The sequence below is a fragment of the Myxocyprinus asiaticus genome, chromosome 13 (genome assembly GCF_019703515.2).
Source record: "Myxocyprinus asiaticus isolate MX2 ecotype Aquarium Trade chromosome 13, UBuf_Myxa_2, whole genome shotgun sequence".
Taxonomy (NCBI): domain Eukaryota; kingdom Metazoa; phylum Chordata; class Actinopteri; order Cypriniformes; family Catostomidae; genus Myxocyprinus; species Myxocyprinus asiaticus.
Genome location: NC_059356.1, coordinates 50,868,362 through 50,885,950, shown reverse-complemented (window position 1 = coordinate 50,885,950; position 17,589 = coordinate 50,868,362). Strand labels below are relative to the sequence as shown.

Sequence of the window (17,589 nt, the reverse complement as noted above, 5' to 3'; positions counted from 1 at the left end):
ACATTATCCCTTACATAATATTAAATCATTTATTTTGTCTTAAGTGCAAAAATATAAAAGTAAATTATTCCATTTTGTAAATAACATGTCTTTATAATATCACATTCACTATTTTTGTCACACAGTATAAATGTGATTTTAAACATTAAAATAAATAGCTGGCATTGAAACATTTAAAAAAACACCCTGAAATATTTAATTTAATAAAGACATTTCTGTGACTTTTAAAAGTTTTGTTTATTTTTTATTTTTTTATTTTTATTTATTTTTAGACCAGTTGACTCTGTATCCTGAGAACTTGGAAAAGGAGTTAATAATTCTGTGGAGGCAAGGCATAGATCTAATGGGTCTAGTCGGAGATGAATAATAAAATATCATCTGTGTAAAGCAGAAGCTTATGTGCCACACCTCCCGCTGTCACCCCTGGAAAATCATCATCTTTTCTTATCGCGGCTGCTAATGGTTCCAGGGCAAGACAGAACAATAATGGGGAAAGAGGACAACCCTGCCGGGTGCCCCTATCCAGAGTAAAATAATCTGAAATGAATCCATTTGTTTGTACCGCTGCTACCGGGTGTTTATAAAGTAACTTAATCCAACCAATGAATGTACTCCTGAACCCATACATTTCCAAAATCTTAAAAAGATAATCCCATTCTAACATATCAAACGCCTTTTCGGCATCAAGTAAAATGGCCTGGATCTTTGTCCTTTTTAAGAATCAGACTGATCCGGGCTTGTGTCATGGTTGGAGGAAGTTTTCCATTCTTTAATGATTCTCTATAAACTTCTAACAAAAGTGGAGCCAGTTCTGTAGCATAAGATCTAAAAAACTGTGCGGCAAATCCATCTGGCCCCGGAGCCTTGCCAGCAGGTAGGGACTTAATTACCTCACCAAGCTCCTCCAAGGTTATCCCAGAATCAAGAGTTTTTTTTGCTCAATCATCAGTTTAGGATGTTCTAATGGTTCCACAAAGTTTCTAATATCTTCATCAGTAGACGAAGACGTGGAACTATAAAGATCAAGATAGAATTCTTTAAAAGCATTATTAATATCAATGACCGAGGTAAATATTTCACCACCAGCAGATTTCACTGAGGGAATGGTAGAAAAAGACTCTCTCTGCTTTATATATCTAGCCAAAAGCTTCCCTGCTTTGTCCCCTGACTCAAAGTATGACTGTCTTGCCCTGAATAACCAAAACTCCACCTTCCGTGACAAAATAGTATTATATCTGTATTTCAATCAGGTCAATTCTCTGAGGCCATCAGCCGACATACAGCGCTTCAGCTCTGCCTCGGCACTTTTAATATTCTCTTTGATTGAGCAATCAACAACAGATGAAATGAGGGACTTAGATATAAAAAGATAATCTATTCTAGAATAAATCTTATGAACTGATGAAAAAAAATGTATAGTCCCTCCCAGATGGGTTCAAAAGTCTCCAAATATCCGTAAGACCAAGATTTTTACACATCCTGTGAAGCATCAATGTTGCTCTTCCCAAATTTTTCAGCTTCCTGTGGGGAAAGATGTGTTTCTTGAAGAAACACTCTATCATATTTCTTATGTTTAAGAAATATCCTTCCTTCTTTTTATGGGGTGCCCCAACCCATTTACATTCCATGTGGAGAGAGATAGTACACTCATATTAACATTTGACTTATTAGAAAAAATAGATTGTGTGTCAAAAACAAAATTATAAAGACCACATTCTGTCGCTTCTGTATCGATACCGAGGTACCAGGGCTGGTATGCAAAGCCAAAATATTGGTATCGGAGCAACCAACGGTGTAGATTTGTCTTGAACATTGGGGGGGGGGGTGGTTTCAGTGATAAGCATTTACATGTTTTCATTGATCATGGTTTAAATAAGGGGGGGGGGGGGGTTGTACTTGCTTGTTTTGATTATTGGAGGGTTACCTCCCCCCACCATCCCCACTGGAATCTACACCCCTAGGAGCAACTCTAATCTGACTCCAGACGATTAATCAGTTTATAGCTACATTTTGGGGTTTGGGTTCTGTATAGATTAATTACTGTTCGGATCTAATTTTGTGCTCCCCCGCGTGTAAATTAGACTTCATGAAAATCATGTTTTCTCAAAGATCCACTCTCAATAACTGTATAATTGATGTCTGTTTTACATGAAATACTCAGTTACTCTGAAATCCCTTAGTTTCCTGTGCAAGGTACTTAAATATAGTCAAACGTGTTTGTCTATATGAAGCTGTGAGTACTATACTTATTAGTAGCTGAACGCATCATTAAATAATGAAAACATTTATTAAACAAACATGTAATGGGCTGGTGAATATGTAGAACTTCAGCGAAAGACACACAGTGTGAGCAATAGTAATAGTGATGCTTGCCTTAGTGAACACTACTCATGAAGTACCATAATAACTCTAAAGTATATATAAAACTCAATAAACAGACAGGGTTAAAAAGCAAGATATTTACTGGAGAAAAAAAACACTCACAGATCTGCTCCAGTATTAATACTATTCACCTGTGAATGAGTCTCACCCACATGACAACTATTTAAAATATGAAACAGAAATAAACGTGTTTAATGTGAACCAGGACAATCATTGAAACCCCCCGTAATAAAAACAGACCCAGAGCCAATCAGCAGTCCTGATTTACACCATGTGACATCAGTTCGGCGGAGGTTAGTGTGTAACACGTGTGTCAGATCTTGATGCGGAAGGCGGTGGCGCCGGGCGTCTCGCTGGCACTGGTGCTGGGCTGCTGATTGGATGATTTGAAGAGCGCTTTCAGGATGGTTTGTGGATCCACTTCAGCGGTGGACGAGGTTCTGGAGCCGGAGCGAAACGAGCCGGAGGTGTTCTTCTGAACCGAGCCCGTGGCACCGGGAGTGTCGCTCAACCTCCTGACAGACAGAACACACACACACGTGTCAGATACAGCCTGACAGTGAGCCATCACACAGAAGAAGAACTACAGGAAGTGATCTCACAGTAAGATGGGCTGCTCAGATGTGATGATGTTTCCCTGGATGTGCAGGTTACACTTCATCGGTTGACCTGCACAAACACAAATCAGCTCTTTACTGACGTCTGGGTTCAACACTGATCAAACACACTTCTTGTTGAGGTATTGATGGAAACAGTATGTCTTCAGCGAGATCTGTGTAATTACTGGAAGTGACGAAGAGTGAACAGTTACTGAATGTTTATAAAGACTGTCATACCATCCAAACAGCGGTTGTTGTACTTCCTGTACGCACTGACTGCGTCCTCTTTACGAACAAACACCACCTCAGCCACGCCCACTTTGACCAGACGCGCCCGTTTTAGTGCGCCGCACACACAGAACAACTCCTGCACACATCAAATCATTTGTGTTATTTGTTTTGTATATATTTCTTACTACTTTGAGTGTGTGTGTGTGTTACTCACCATTATATCTTCCTCAGAGACTCGAGGATGAAGGTTGTTCACTGTGATCTTTGTGCCTTCGAGAGGACTGAACACCGGCTGAGAGAGAGAGGGACTCTGTCAATCAATCAAATATTGATTTGAGTCTAATTGACTTTATTATGTGTGTAGTGATACGACACAAGAAAGAACAGTGATGGAGGATCTGACAGCAGAATGACACGACTGACCAATCACAATCCAGTATTCCGTGTGTACCTGTGGTGCAGCAGACTGAACGCTGGCGTCTCCATCCATCTGTTGTGTAGCAGCTGTTGCCCTGGAAACGGGCTGAAGGGTCTGTGTGGGGGGGCGGGCAGGCGGGCGAGAGGGTGGCACGGGGACAGACGGTGGTGTGTACGAGTCGTTCTTCACCACTTTAGTGAAGGGAGCGGAGAGAGAGACAGATCCGGCCTACAGACAGAGAGATGATGATTACTCTTTGAGTGTGTGTGTATCTGTGTGTTTGTGCATGTGTGTGTGCGTGCATGTGTATGTGCATGTGTGTGTTTGTGCTTTTGTGTGTGTGCGCTTGTGTGTGTGAGTGCGTATGTGTGTGTGTGTGCGCTTTTGTGTGCATGTGCATTTGTATGTGCGCATGTGTGCGAGTGCGTTTGTGTGTGTGTGAGTGCGTTTGTGAGTGTGTTTGTGCATGTGTGTGTGTGTGTGGTTTATCTCACTCGTGTCTGCAGGCTGTGGGCTGTTGTGATCATCTGTTTGTTGGGCATCACACCATCATCATCATCATCATCATCATCATCTGACACATCCTACAATCACAGAAACTATTACAACAGATTCACACCGTCACAGATTGTGTGTGACGACTGTACAAATGTGTCAAACTGTCAAGATTTAACTATACTGACTAGATATGTTTGTGAGTGTTTTGTTGTAAAGCTGTTTTTACATTGATATATCACAATCAATAATCTTATCTTATAAAGACAATAATGAAATAAGACAAGGTATTTGTTTCACGGGATCGTCCAAAAAATAAATAAGCATTACCATGACTGGTTATGTAATGAACCCTTTTCCACTGAGTTTCCAGAAAAACAACTAATGCATTAAATACCGTCACTGTGATTTAAAGCCGCTTTATCAGACAAACCTGAAGTCATTCGTTCCAACGGAGAATCAAACTAAGTGTGTGTGTTCTGATCATCTGCATGAAGAGTGTGTGATCTGCACTTTATATATGTTGAAATTAAACGCAGACCAATATATCACTTTTACCCATTAATCCATGCAGATAGTTGCTTTTTGAAATTATTAGCAAAAATCTATGCCGATAATTGTTGATATTTTAATTTTATTCCTCTGTGGACGGCACTGGATGATGCTATAGTTATCTCAACTGACTGACAATATTCATCCATATTTTTATCCTCACTTCAACGCATGTTTGGTTATTTTGATTAGATAATCAAATCTTCTAAATTAAAGCGAGAGCATTAAAAGTAAAATGTGACTATATGGAAACATGCCTCGTCAGCACATACATATTTATATATAAAAATGTACAGTTGAAGTCAGAAGTTTACATACACCGTAGCCAAATACATATAAACTCAGTTTTCACAATTCCTGACATTTAATCATTGAAAACATTTTCTGTCTTAGGTCAGTTAGGATCACTACTTTATTTTAAGAATGTGAAATGTCAGAATAATAGTAGAGAGAATGATTTATAACAAGTTGCTGGAATTTTGGCCCATTCCTCCAGACAGAACTGGTATAACTGAGTCAGGTTTGTAGGCCTCCTTGCTCACACACACTTTTTCAGTTCTGCCCACAAATTTTCTATCGGATTGAGGTCAGGGCTTTGTGATGGTCACTCCAATACCTTGACTTTGTTGTGCTTAAGCCATTTTGCCACAACTTTGGAGGTATGCTTGGGGTCATTGTCCATTTGGAAGACCGAGCTTTAACTTCCTGGCTGATGTCTTGAGATTTTGCTTCAATATATCCACATAATTTTCCTTCCTCATGATGCCATCTATTTTGTGAAGTTCACCAGTCCCTCCTGCAGCAAAGCACCCCCACAACATGATGCTGCCACCCCCATGCTTCACGGTTGGGATGGTGTTCTTCGGCTTGCAAGCCTCACCCTTTTTCCTCCAAACATAACGATGGTCATTATGGCCAAACAGTTCAATGTTTGTTTCATCAGACCAGAGGACATTTCTCCAAAAAGTAAGATTTTTGTCCCCATGTGTACTTGCAAACTGTAGTCTGGCTTTTTTATGGTGGTTTTGGAGCAGTGGCTTCTTCCTTGCTGAGCAGTCTTTCAGGTTATGTCGATATAGGACTCGTTTTACTGTGGATATAGATACTTGTCTACCTGTTTCCTCCAGCATCTTCACAAGGTCCTTTGCTGTTGTTCTGGGATTGATTTGCACTTTTCACACCAAACTACGTTCATCTCTAGGAGACAGAATGCGTCTCCTTCCTGAGCGGTATGATGGCTGTGTGGTCCCATGGTGTTTATACTTGCGTACTATTGTTTGTACAGATGAACGTGGTACCTTCAGGCGTTTGGAAATTGCTCCCAAGGATGAGCCAGACTTGTGGAGGTCCACAATTTTTTTTCTGAGGTCTTGGCTGATTTCTTTTGATTTTCCCATGATGTCAAGCAAAGAGGCACTGAGTTTGAAGGCCTTAAAACACATCCACAGGTACACCTCCAATTCAGTACACCTCCTATCAGAAACTAATTGTGTAATTGTCTAAAAGCATGACATCATTTTCTGGAATTTTCCAAGCTGCTTAAAGGCACAGTTAACTTAGTGTATGTAAACTTCTGACACACTGGAATTGTGATATAGTCAATTAAAAATGAAACAATCTGTCTGTAAACAATTGTTGGAAAATTACTCATGTCATGCTCAAAGTAGATGTCCTAAACGACTTGCCAAAACTATAGTTTGCTAATACGAAATCTTTGGAGTGGTTAAAAAAAATTAGTTTTAATGACTTCAACCTAAGCGTATGTAAACTTCTGACTTCAACTGGTGTGTGTATATATATATATATATATATATATATATATATATATAAAATGCTTAACGTATTGAATATATGGGTAATAAAAACTTTAATTTGGTAAATACTTAAATACAGAGTATTGTAACAGAGTCTCCAACATTTAAAATAAGAGTCCAGAAGTAAGTGCCTGTATTTTGAGCTTGTTCATTGTCATGAGTTATGCTCCAAATCTTCATTCATTTCTGGTTATTATTGGGATTTTGGGTGAACAATAAATTGCATCTGTGGTTTTATTAATTTTGGACTCTTGTAGCCTTTATGTCTGTGCCATCACAGTAAGGAAAGTCTAAGAACATTTTTCCACCACTTTAGTAATCGGTATTGGTAAAATCACAGCTCACAAAATCAACAACTCTACTGACTTTATTTACAACTTCATTTTCAATTTTTCTCTATGGCTGATGTGACATCGAGATTCACGAGTGTCTTCTCCACCGCAACAGATTCAAACTGACCGTTCATCACAACTAAGAGGCGAAATACGACAGTCGTACACAAGCGTCACAGACAGTGAAAGAACATTGTGATTTCTGTGTGTGTCTGACCTGAGTTGCATCACTCGGAACATTAATCCGGATTCCACTGGTCATTCCCACAGGCCTCTGCTGCACACAGACAGAAAGACAGACAGACAGACAGACAGACAGACATTAAACCCGTGTCTCCACTAGAGGCAAAACTAGCAGTTTGAATATCTTCTCTGATTGGTCAGGAACTTGAAACACCAGTTTGAGTAAATTCTCCTCCAGTAGCAGAAGTTGATCGTGTGGATTTTACACCGTTATTGTTTTAAATGATCTACAGCTCTATTCAGGGCCGTCGCTAGTACAGGACGGGGCCTATGGTGATGTCGAATGCCTCTTGTGATAGTGATCTCTGGGGTTAGGGTTAAGGACGTCCCCGGCTCTGTTCCAAAATCAAGTGAGTCGTCTTTCAAAACACCAATATACAGCATCACAGGTGCAGTCCAAGGTTATTATCATTAACGAAAACGATTACCGAGACGAAAACTAGCAGTGCAAAATAACATATTTTCGTACACAATGATGACTCTAAGACTTTATAGATTTACAGTATCTGTAAAGCTGCTTAGAAACAATATGTGTGGTGTGAAAAGTGCTATACAAATAAAAATGACTTAACTAAAATAAAACTAAACTGAAACTATAAATATGCACTGCAAAATGAACGAAAACTCATTAGAATCATGGAGAAAATTACTTTCGTTTTCATTTTTCAATCATTGTTGGATGATCAGCAGGGCCGTTTCTGAAAATGTTGGCGCCCTAGGCGAGATCCCAATTGGCGCCCCTGTGGGGGTGGGGGCTGGTGTTGGCATGGCAGCAGCCTCCTCACTGGCACCCCCCCCCCCAGCTAGTGGTGCCCTAGGCGACCGCCTAGTTCACCTATGCCTAGAAACGGCCCTGATGATCAGATTTTAATAATCTCAAGTCTGATTTCTCTGTGTTTTCCTCAAAAAGAACCAGGTGAGCAGCAGTCTCATTGACATATGAAAACAACCAATCACAGTTCGCCTGCATATGTGATGTTTAGAGGCACGTAAACCTGGACACTACAATACATCAGCATGCGAGAGAACGCTTGCCGTCTCGGAAACACTGCAAAGACAGCACAAAATAAATTACCTTTATATCTCTAGTAACCGTCGAGAGCTTTGACTGACAGTTCCTAGGTGTGCACTCTGCTGTTTAATTATTAGTTGGTTAATTGGCATGATTGGGAGTTCTCATGTTCTCCACTCACCTGGATGGTTTTGGTGATCTTCAGTGGTGCTGCGCTCTGAATGGACGTTGACGGGACGCTTCTTTTCAAGCTCAGCCTATCACGTGCATCGACTACTTTTGTAATGCCTCCTCCTGGCTGCAAGGCCACGCCCATTCGGGAGTTCAGCACCTGATTGGTGGGGAAGTTCCTGGTGGCGGTGCCGATTGGTCCAGTGTTGTGGATGTGTATGTGTGGTATTCCTGCGGTGGTGGGTTTGACGGGCGGAGACTGAGCCGTCGTTAACGGCGTCTTCTGCTGTTTACGAGAGTTGATCGTCTGTCGCGCGTCCTGTACCGCGCCTGCAGCGCCCCCTCTGCCACGAATGCGGAAACGAGCGTCTTTCTGCCCCAGTTTCTCCCGCGCATCCTTCACCTGAAACGCTACACAGACAGATTGACAGACTGATATAAAGACGCTACAGAGTCGTTATTTCACAAGAGTTCAGTGTCAACCTCAGTGTGTTTACCTCCTGTAGCTCCGCCCACTCCTAATCTCTGTCTGACGTCACCGGTGCCAATCTTCTGACGGGCATCAAAGGCTCTGCCCACTGACCCTGCCCCTCTGCCATACACAGGCCTGCGGGACAGACGGTACTTCAGTGTTTAAACATACTGTTTCAGTGAACGTGCAAGTTATACAGCCTGTTATAAACTATAAATAATACAGGATAAACACCATTTATTAATTCATCTACAGTATGGTAATTATTAGAGCAGTAAAGACTGGGTGGTCTTACAATAAAACTATAGAAATGTGTAAATTGGTAGAGATTCTGAGGTCAGTTATTTACATGAGCAACATCACAACTTGCTGCGTTAATATAGGCAGAATTACCACAAAAGCCCAATACAGAATGTGACGCTCGAGTACTTCTATATGTGAAGCCTCGACTGTCATTAGACCATCCTAATGCTTCTACTAGTGCTCGACTTATACTGTATGTTTGTTTATATCTGGAGAGTAGGGAATACTCCGTTCTGATTGGCCAATCACACCATTCAGTGGTCAAATATTTCTGAATAATGAGCGTGCATTGGGGTTTAAACGGATATTTGACTGGTCATCCGGGTAATCGTTCCTATGATTGTGTTCCTGATCTCTCCTGTCACTCTGTGATCTCTACAAGTCAGCTCAATGTTTATGTCCATTTCATTCATTCTTTAGCAAGTAATTGTGTAATAAGCGGAATAACAAAAAGTAACATGGTCATTTTCACCAAATAAACACAGACAAATTCATCAGAACTCTGATGCAGAACGTTAATGTCAGTTTTTCTACAGAATCCACAGTCTCTCTCGTCTCACATAATAACATCATTTCAATGCAAATCAATAGTTCATCTTAACGTTTTTAATTCTTTGTTTAGAAGCTGTGTAATATGCGGGATCATTTACAGTCAGCCAGTCATTATAGTAAAATAAACTGCAGCCCTTCAGACTTTATTTTGTGATCATGACAGGCTGACTGCTCATTATCCATAATAAATATCACATATAGTGATATCAATATGTTTGAAAAGGGAAACTGTTCACGCGAGTTTAAAATAATTAGCGATAGCTCGATATAACGGCACGATATTTGTCGATTATCATTGTCACTTACCCTTGTGTCGGTTCCGAAATCTGCCACTAGATTTGTCAGTGAAAGTCAAAACTTTCTGGTGTTGCTGTTGTTTTTTTGTTTGTTTGTTTTTTTTTCAAGCTCATGCAAATTTGAGTAAATATTTTGCATAGTTTCACTTTATCAATGTCTTGTACATCTGGTTTGCTGTTATTAAATTCGATATTTAATGAAAAACTAATATCGGTCGAGCACTATTGATAATCTCACAATTTTTAACTGTAAACCGTGTGTAAGAGAATGAACTCGTGTTACGAGGCGGTGAAATAAGAGTAAAATACCGTGAAATTACGGGGTTTTAAGTGACACACGCATCAGCCAATGAGAACACGAGTTTCGACACAAATGGTCACTTCCACCAATCCGCGTCGAGAGAGGGCGGGACATCTCTGCCTAAAGACTGCGCGTCTAAACACCTCGATAGAACGTGTTCTAAAGCCCCGCGGCGCGTCATACCGCTGCTGTTGAACGCGTGTGGAGGTGAATGGCTCTTACTGACCTCTTACTGACTCCTCGAGCACTGAAACTGCGGCGGCGGATCACTTCATCCAGAGACACATCCGCCATCGCTGCGACACCTCCAGACGGAACACACTGCGCATGAGCGAAGCGTTCATACGGACCGCGGGAAGGGTCAAAACCACTGACGTCACGTGCTCATGTGGAAACAGATTAATATATTAATAACACATTAATTAAGAGTATTTAGATTTATCCTGTCTGTTAGGCATGTTGTTTTCGGTTGCTTTGAATGGTCTTTACAAAGAAGGAAAATACATAATTTAATAGTAGATTCTGAGTAAATGTCGACCAATACTAATGAAGGCTACTAATTGTTTTCATAAAGGAGTTAAAGCATTAAATAGATTTAAAAAAATCTATATCTCTGAAACAAAAGAGCAATTTGCTCTTTTATTTCAGAGAATTTAATTAACGGATTGTACGTATTTTTGTTCTCTTTTAATACTAGCTCAGAATGAACCAGTCACGTCACGGACTGTCCCACAATGCACTGCCTGGACACCTCATTCACATGATAAAAAGCATGTTTCAGTAATATTAAATGTATTTGACATATTGTTTTGTCATTGTAATGTTTGTACTGATTCTGAATAACATGTATTGATTGAATGAATCACTCCAGTCTCTCGTGTTTGAGTCACCATCACTGTACACTTAAACGCATGTGTTCTGTAGTATGTACTTGATCTCTACTGCACATGTTTACTGTAGTATGTACTTGATCTCTACTGTGCATGTGTTCTGTAGTATGTACTTGATCTCTACTGCACATGTTTACTGTAGTATGTGCTTGATCTCTACCATGCATGTGTTCTGTAGTATGTACTTCATCTCTACCACGTATGTGTACTGTAATATGTGCTTGATCTCTACCGTGCAAGGGTACTGTAGTATTTATTTGATCTCTACTGCGCATGTGTTCTGTAGTATGTGCTTGATTTCTACCGTGTATGTGTACTATAGTGTATGTGCTTGATCTCTACCGCACATGTGTACTGTAGTGTATGTGCTTGATCTCTACCGCACATGTGTTCTGTAGTATGTGCTTGATCTCTACCGTGCATGTGTACTGTAGTGTATGTGCTTGATCTCTACCGCGCATGTGTTCTGTAGTATGTGTTTGATCTCTACCGCGCATGTGTTCTGTAGTATGTGTTTGATCTCTACCGCACATGTGTTCTGTAGTATGTGCTTGATCTCTACTGCACGTGTTCTGTAGTATGTGCTTGATCTCTACTGCGCATGTGTTCTGAAGTATGTGCTTGAACTCTACTGCGCATGTGTTCTGAAGTATGTGTTTGATCTCTACTGCGCGTGTTCTGTAGTATGTGCTTGATCTCTACCGTGCATGTGTACTGTAGTATGTGCTTGATCTCTACCGCGCATGTGTTCTGTAATATGTGTTTGATCTCTACTGCGCGTGTTGTGTAGTATGTGCTTGATCTCTACTGCACATGTGTTCTGTAGTATGTGCTTGATCTCTACTGCGCATGTGTTCTGAAGTATGTGTTTGATCTCTACTGCGCGTGTTCTGTAGTATGTGCTTGATCTCTACTGCACATGTGTTCTGTAGTATGTGCTTGATCTCTATCGCGCATGTGTACTGTAGTATGTGCTTGATATCTACTGCACATGTGTACTGTAGTATGTGCTTGATCTCTACTGTACATGTGTACTGTAGTATGTGCTTGATCTCTACTGCACGTGTACTGTAGTATGTTCTTGGTCTCCACTGCGTATGTGTACTGTAATGTGCTTGATCTCTACTGTGCATGTGTACTATAATATGTACTTGATCTCTACTGTGCATGTGTACTATAATATGTACTTGATGAAACTGATATGTTGGTGGTATTTTGGTGTGACTGATTTGATGTTGATCTCTACTGCGTATGTCTTAAACGCGGGGTGACGCCCGTGTTTTCGCTCATTCTCGCGAGAGTAATAATTGAGCGGGAACAGGTCCGTCTGTCAGGTGACTCACCTACTTCATAAGATGCCACGTGGAACCAGGATCCGCCCCCAAAATACTGTTAAAGTATAATAAACAATCACAACATTGCATAATATTATGTGATTTGTGTTTGACTGAACCAGGATCTGCCCCCATAAACCCCAAATATTGTTAATATTAGAAAGACAACGTGTATATCGCTCTATAAACTCAGCATGATCCCAGTCTGTGTGCACTCAAAAATAAATAAATAAATAAAAAAGATTCATGCATTTCAATCTCATAAAATTCCATCAGCTTGAGTTGTTATCTTTAATAATATAAAACAAATATTTTACATTTTTATTCATTTTATTTGGTTAAACATTACATAATTAATTGATGCTGAAATGCATAAATCTTAAAAATAGGATAAAATATAATTTTTTAATGTGTAAGTTAGATTTGAAAAGCTGCTAATTTCACCCCATAGTTTGTTTAATTATTACCAATCTTAACCACAATTAACCAGTGGCTAACACAACTTTACTGAATTAACCAGATATATTATTTTTGTGGTGACTACATAAACTGTAGTTAAATTATAGTCTTATAGTAAACACGTAATTTTCTTGAGGGTAATACATGATCTTGTCATGTTTACCGAAGTTTTCAATCTCAGCTATCAATTTATGGTTCCTTGATTATAGATTTCTCTCCATCTCTTGAGATTTGGCAGAAGAAAACACCACCACGGTGATTAATGACAATTAATCTAGAATGTATTACTGGACTCACTCTGGATGAAAACGTTCATTTAATCTATTAGAGGGATAATCTTTTTTCTTTGGTACCCCTGAATATACATTCTGTTATCTGTTATTCTGGATATTTTTTGTTTTAAGTTTGCAAGTTAAAATATTGCAGAAAAAATGTTCAATCCATGTCCTCATCTTCATGATGCCTGTAACGGAGAAGACTCCATTTCCCGTGATGCATCTGTTAAGAGCATGTCCTCATCTTCATGATGCCTGTAACGGAGAAGACTCCATTTCCCGCGATGCATCTGTTAAGAGCATGTCCTCATCTTCATGATGCCTGCAATGGAGAAGAAGACTCCATTTCTCGCGATGCATCTGTTAAGAGCATGTCCTCATCTTCATGATGCCTGCAATGGAGAAGAAGACTCCATTTCTCGCGATGCATCTGTTAAGAGCATGTCCTCATCTTCATGATGCCTGCAATGGAGAAGAAGACTCCATTTCCCGTGATGCATATGTTAAGAGCATGTCCTCATCTTCATGATGCCTGCAATGGAGAAGAAGACTCCATTTCCCGTGATGCATCTGTTAAGAGCATGTCCTCATCTTCATGATGCCTGCAATGGAGAAGAAGACTCCATTTCTCGCGATGCATCTGTTCAGAGCATATCCTCATATTCATGATGCCTGTAACGGAGAAGACTCCATTTCCCGTGATGCATCTGTTCAGAGCATGTCCTCATCTTCATGATGCCTGTAACGGAGAAGAAGACTCCATTTCCCGTGATGCATCTGTTAAGAGCATGTCCTCATCTTCATGATGCCTGTAACGGAGAAGAAGACTCCATTTCCCACGATGCATCTGTTAAGAGCATGTCCTCATCTTCATGATGCCTGTAACGGAGAAGACTCCATTTCTCGCGATGCATCTGTTAAGAGCATGTCCTCATCTTCATGGTGCCTGTAACGGAGAAGAAGACTCCATTTCCCGTGATGCATCTGTTAAGAGCATGTCCTCATCTTCATGATACCTGCAATGGAGAAGAAGACTCCATTTCTCGCGATGCATCTGTTAAGAGCATGTCCTCATCTTCATGATGCCTGCAATGGAGAAGAAGACTCCATTTCTCGCGATGCATCTGTTAAGAGCATGTCCTCATCTTCATGATGCCTGCAATGGAGAAGAAGACTCCATTTCTCGCGATGCATCTGTTAAGAGCATGTCCTCATCTTCATGATGCCTGCAATGGAGAAGAAGACTCCATTTCTCGCGATGCATCTGTTAAGAGCATGTCCTCATCTTCATGATGCCTGCAATGGAGAAGAAGACTCCATTTCCCGCGATGCATCTGTTAAGAGCATGTCCTCATCTTCATGATGCCTGCAATGGAGAAGAAGACTCCATTTCTCACGATGCATCTGTTAAGAGCATGTCCTCATCTTCATGATGCCTGCAATGGAGAAGAAGACTCCATTTCTCGCGATGCATCTGTTAAGAGCATGTCCTCATCTTCATGATGCCTGCAATGGAGAAGAAGACTCCATTTCTCGCGATGCATCTGTTAAGAGCATGTCCTCATCTTCATGATGCCTGCAATGGAGAAGAAGACTCCATTTCTCGCGATGCATCTGTTAAGAGCATGTCCTCATCTTCATGATGCCTGCAATGGAGAAGAAGACTCCATTTCTCACGATGCATCTGTTCAGAGCATATCCTCATATTCATGATGCCTGTAACGGAGAAGACTCCATTTCCCGTGATGCATCTGTTCAGAGCATGTCCTCATCTTCATGATGCCTGTAACGGAGAAGAAGACTCCATTTCCCGTGATGCATCTGTTAAGAGCATGTCCTCATCTTCATGATGCCTGTAACGGAGAAGACTCCATTTCCCACGATGCATCTGTTCAGAGCATGTCCTCATCTTCATGATGCCTGTAACGGAGAAGACTCCATTTCCCGTGATGCATCTGTTCAGAGCATGTCCTCATCTTCATGATGCCTGTAACGGAGAAGACTCCATTTCCTGTGATGCATCTGTTCAGAGCATGTCCTCATCTTCATGATGCCTGCAATGGAGAAGAAGAGTCCATATCCCGCAATGCATCTGTTCAGAGCATGTCCTCATCTTCATGATGCCTGCAACGGAGAAGACTCCATTTCCCGTGATGCATCTGTTCAGAGCATGTCCTCATCTTCATGATGCCTGTAACGGAGAAGACTCCATTTCCCGTGATGCATCTGTTAAGAGCATGTCCTCATCTTCATGATGCCTGTAACGGAGAAGAAGACTCCATTTCCCACGATGCATCTGTTAAGAGCATGTCCTCATCTTCATGATGCCTGCAATGGAGAAGACTCCATTTCCCGTGATGCATCTGTTCAGAGCATGTCCTAATCTTCATGATGCCTGTAACGGAGAAGACTCCATTTCCCGCGATGCATCTGTTAAGAGCATGTCCTCATCTTCATGATGCCTGCGATGGAGAAGAAGACTCCATTTCTCGCGATGCATCTGTTAAGAGCATGTCCTCATCTTCATGATGCCTGCAATGGAGAAGAAGACTCCATTTCTCGCGATGCATCTGTTAAGAGCATGTCCTCATCTTCATGATGCCTGCAATGGAGAAGAAGACTCCATTTCCCGTGATGCATCTGTTAAGAGCATGTCCTCATCTTCATGATGCCTGCAATGGAGAAGAAGACTCCATTTCCCGTGATGCATCTGTTAAGAGCATGTCCTCATCTTCATGATGCCTGCAATGGAGAAGAAGACTCCATTTCTCGCGATGCATCTGTTCAGAGCATATCCTCATATTCATGATGCCTGTAACGGAGAAGACTCCATTTCCCGTGATGCATCTGTTCAGAGCATGTCCTCATCTTCATGATGCCTGTAACGGAGAAGAAGACTCCATTTCCCGTGATGCATCTGTTAAGAGCATGTCCTCATCTTCATGATGCCTGTAACGGAGAAGACTCCATTTCCCACGATGCATCTGTTAAGAGCATGTCCTCATCTTCATGATGCCTGTAACAGAGAAGACTCCATTTCCCGTGATGCATCTGTTCAGAGCATGTCCTCATCTTCATGATGCCTGTAACGGAGAAGACTCCATTTCTCACGATGCATCTGTTAAGAGCATGTCCTCATCTTCATGGTGCCTGTAACGGAGAAGAAGACTCCATTTCCCGTGATGCATCTGTTAAGAGCATGTCCTCATCTTCATGATGCCTGCAATGGAGAAGAAGACTCCATTTCTCGCGATGCATCTGTTAAGAGCATGTCCTCATCTTCATGATGCCTGCAATGGAGAAGAAGACTCCATTTCTCGTGATGCATCTGTTAAGAGCATGTCCTCATCTTCATGATGCCTGCAATGGAGAAGAAGACTCCATTTCTCGCGATGCATCTGTTAAGAGCATGTCCTAATCTTCATGATGCCTGTAACGGAGAAGACTCCATTTCCCGCGATGCATCTGTTAAGAGCATGTCCTCATCTTCATGATGCCTGCGATGGAGAAGAAGACTCCATTTCTCGCGATGCATCTGTTAAGAGCATGTCCTCATCTTCATGATGCCTGCAATGGAGAAGAAGACTCCATTTCCCGTGATGCATCTGTTAAGAGCATGTCCTCATCTTCATGATGCCTGCAATGGAGAAGAAGACTCCATTTCTCACGATGCATCTGTTCAGAGCATATCCTCATATTCATGATGCCTGTAACGGAGAAGACTCCATTTCCCGTGATGCATCTGTTCAGAGCATGTCCTCATCTTCATGATGCCTGTAACGGAGAAGAAGACTCCATTTCCCGTGATGCATCTGTTAAGAGCATGTCCTCATCTTCATGATGCCTGTAACGGAGAAGACTTCATTTCCCACGATGCATCTGTTAAGAGCATGTCCTCATCTTCATGATGCCTGTAACGGAGAAGACTCCATTTCCCGTGATGCATCTGTTCAGAGCATGTCCTCATCTTCATGATGCCTGTAACGGAGAAGACTCCATTTCCCGTGATGCATCTGTTCAGAGCATGTCCTCATCTTCATGATGCCTGCAATGGAGAAGAAGACTCCATATCCCGCGATGCATCTGTTCAGAGCATGTCCTCATCTTCATGATGCCTGCAACGGAGAAGATTCCATTTCCCGTGATGCATCTGTTCAGAGCATGTCCTCATCTTCATGATGCCTGTAACGGAGAAGACTCCATTTCCTGTGATGCATCTGTTAAGAGCATGTCCTCATCTTCATGATGCCCGCAACAGAGAAGAAGACTCCATTTCCCGCGATGCATCTGTTCAGAGCATGTCCTCATCTTCATGGTGCCTGCAACAGAGAAGAAGACTCCATTTCCCGTGATGCATCTGTTCAGAGCATGTCCTCATCTTCATGGTGCCTGTAACGGAGAAGACTCCATTTCCCGTGATGCATCTGTTCAGAGCATGTCCTCATCTTCATGGTGCCT

General features: G+C 41.5%; 1 protein-coding gene across 3 annotated transcripts; it reads right to left on the bottom strand.

Annotated features, from left to right (window-relative positions):
• Nucleotides 1-2,444: 2,444 nt before the first annotated feature.
• LOC127450772 (polymerase delta-interacting protein 3-like) lies at nucleotides 2,445-10,509 on the bottom strand. 3 transcript variants are annotated; one of them, XM_051715115.1, is made up of 10 exons: nucleotides 10,400-10,509; nucleotides 8,747-8,856; nucleotides 8,260-8,660; nucleotides 7,041-7,100; nucleotides 4,125-4,214; nucleotides 3,664-3,858; nucleotides 3,427-3,522; nucleotides 3,219-3,348; nucleotides 2,985-3,051; nucleotides 2,445-2,897 (listed from the first exon to the last, which is right to left on the bottom strand). In XM_051715115.1, the coding sequence occupies exons 1-10, from the start codon at nucleotides 10,465-10,467 to the stop codon at nucleotides 2,696-2,698; spliced, it is 1,419 nt and encodes a 472-aa protein (XP_051571075.1). In that variant the 5' UTR covers nucleotides 10,468-10,509; the 3' UTR covers nucleotides 2,445-2,695. The 3 variants fall into 3 exon arrangements, with proteins under 3 accessions (XP_051571075.1, XP_051571077.1, XP_051571076.1); XM_051715117.1 differs by having other exon boundaries at nucleotides 3,427-3,504; XM_051715116.1 differs by having other exon boundaries at nucleotides 7,041-7,097.
• Nucleotides 10,510-17,589: the final 7,080 nt, after the last annotated feature.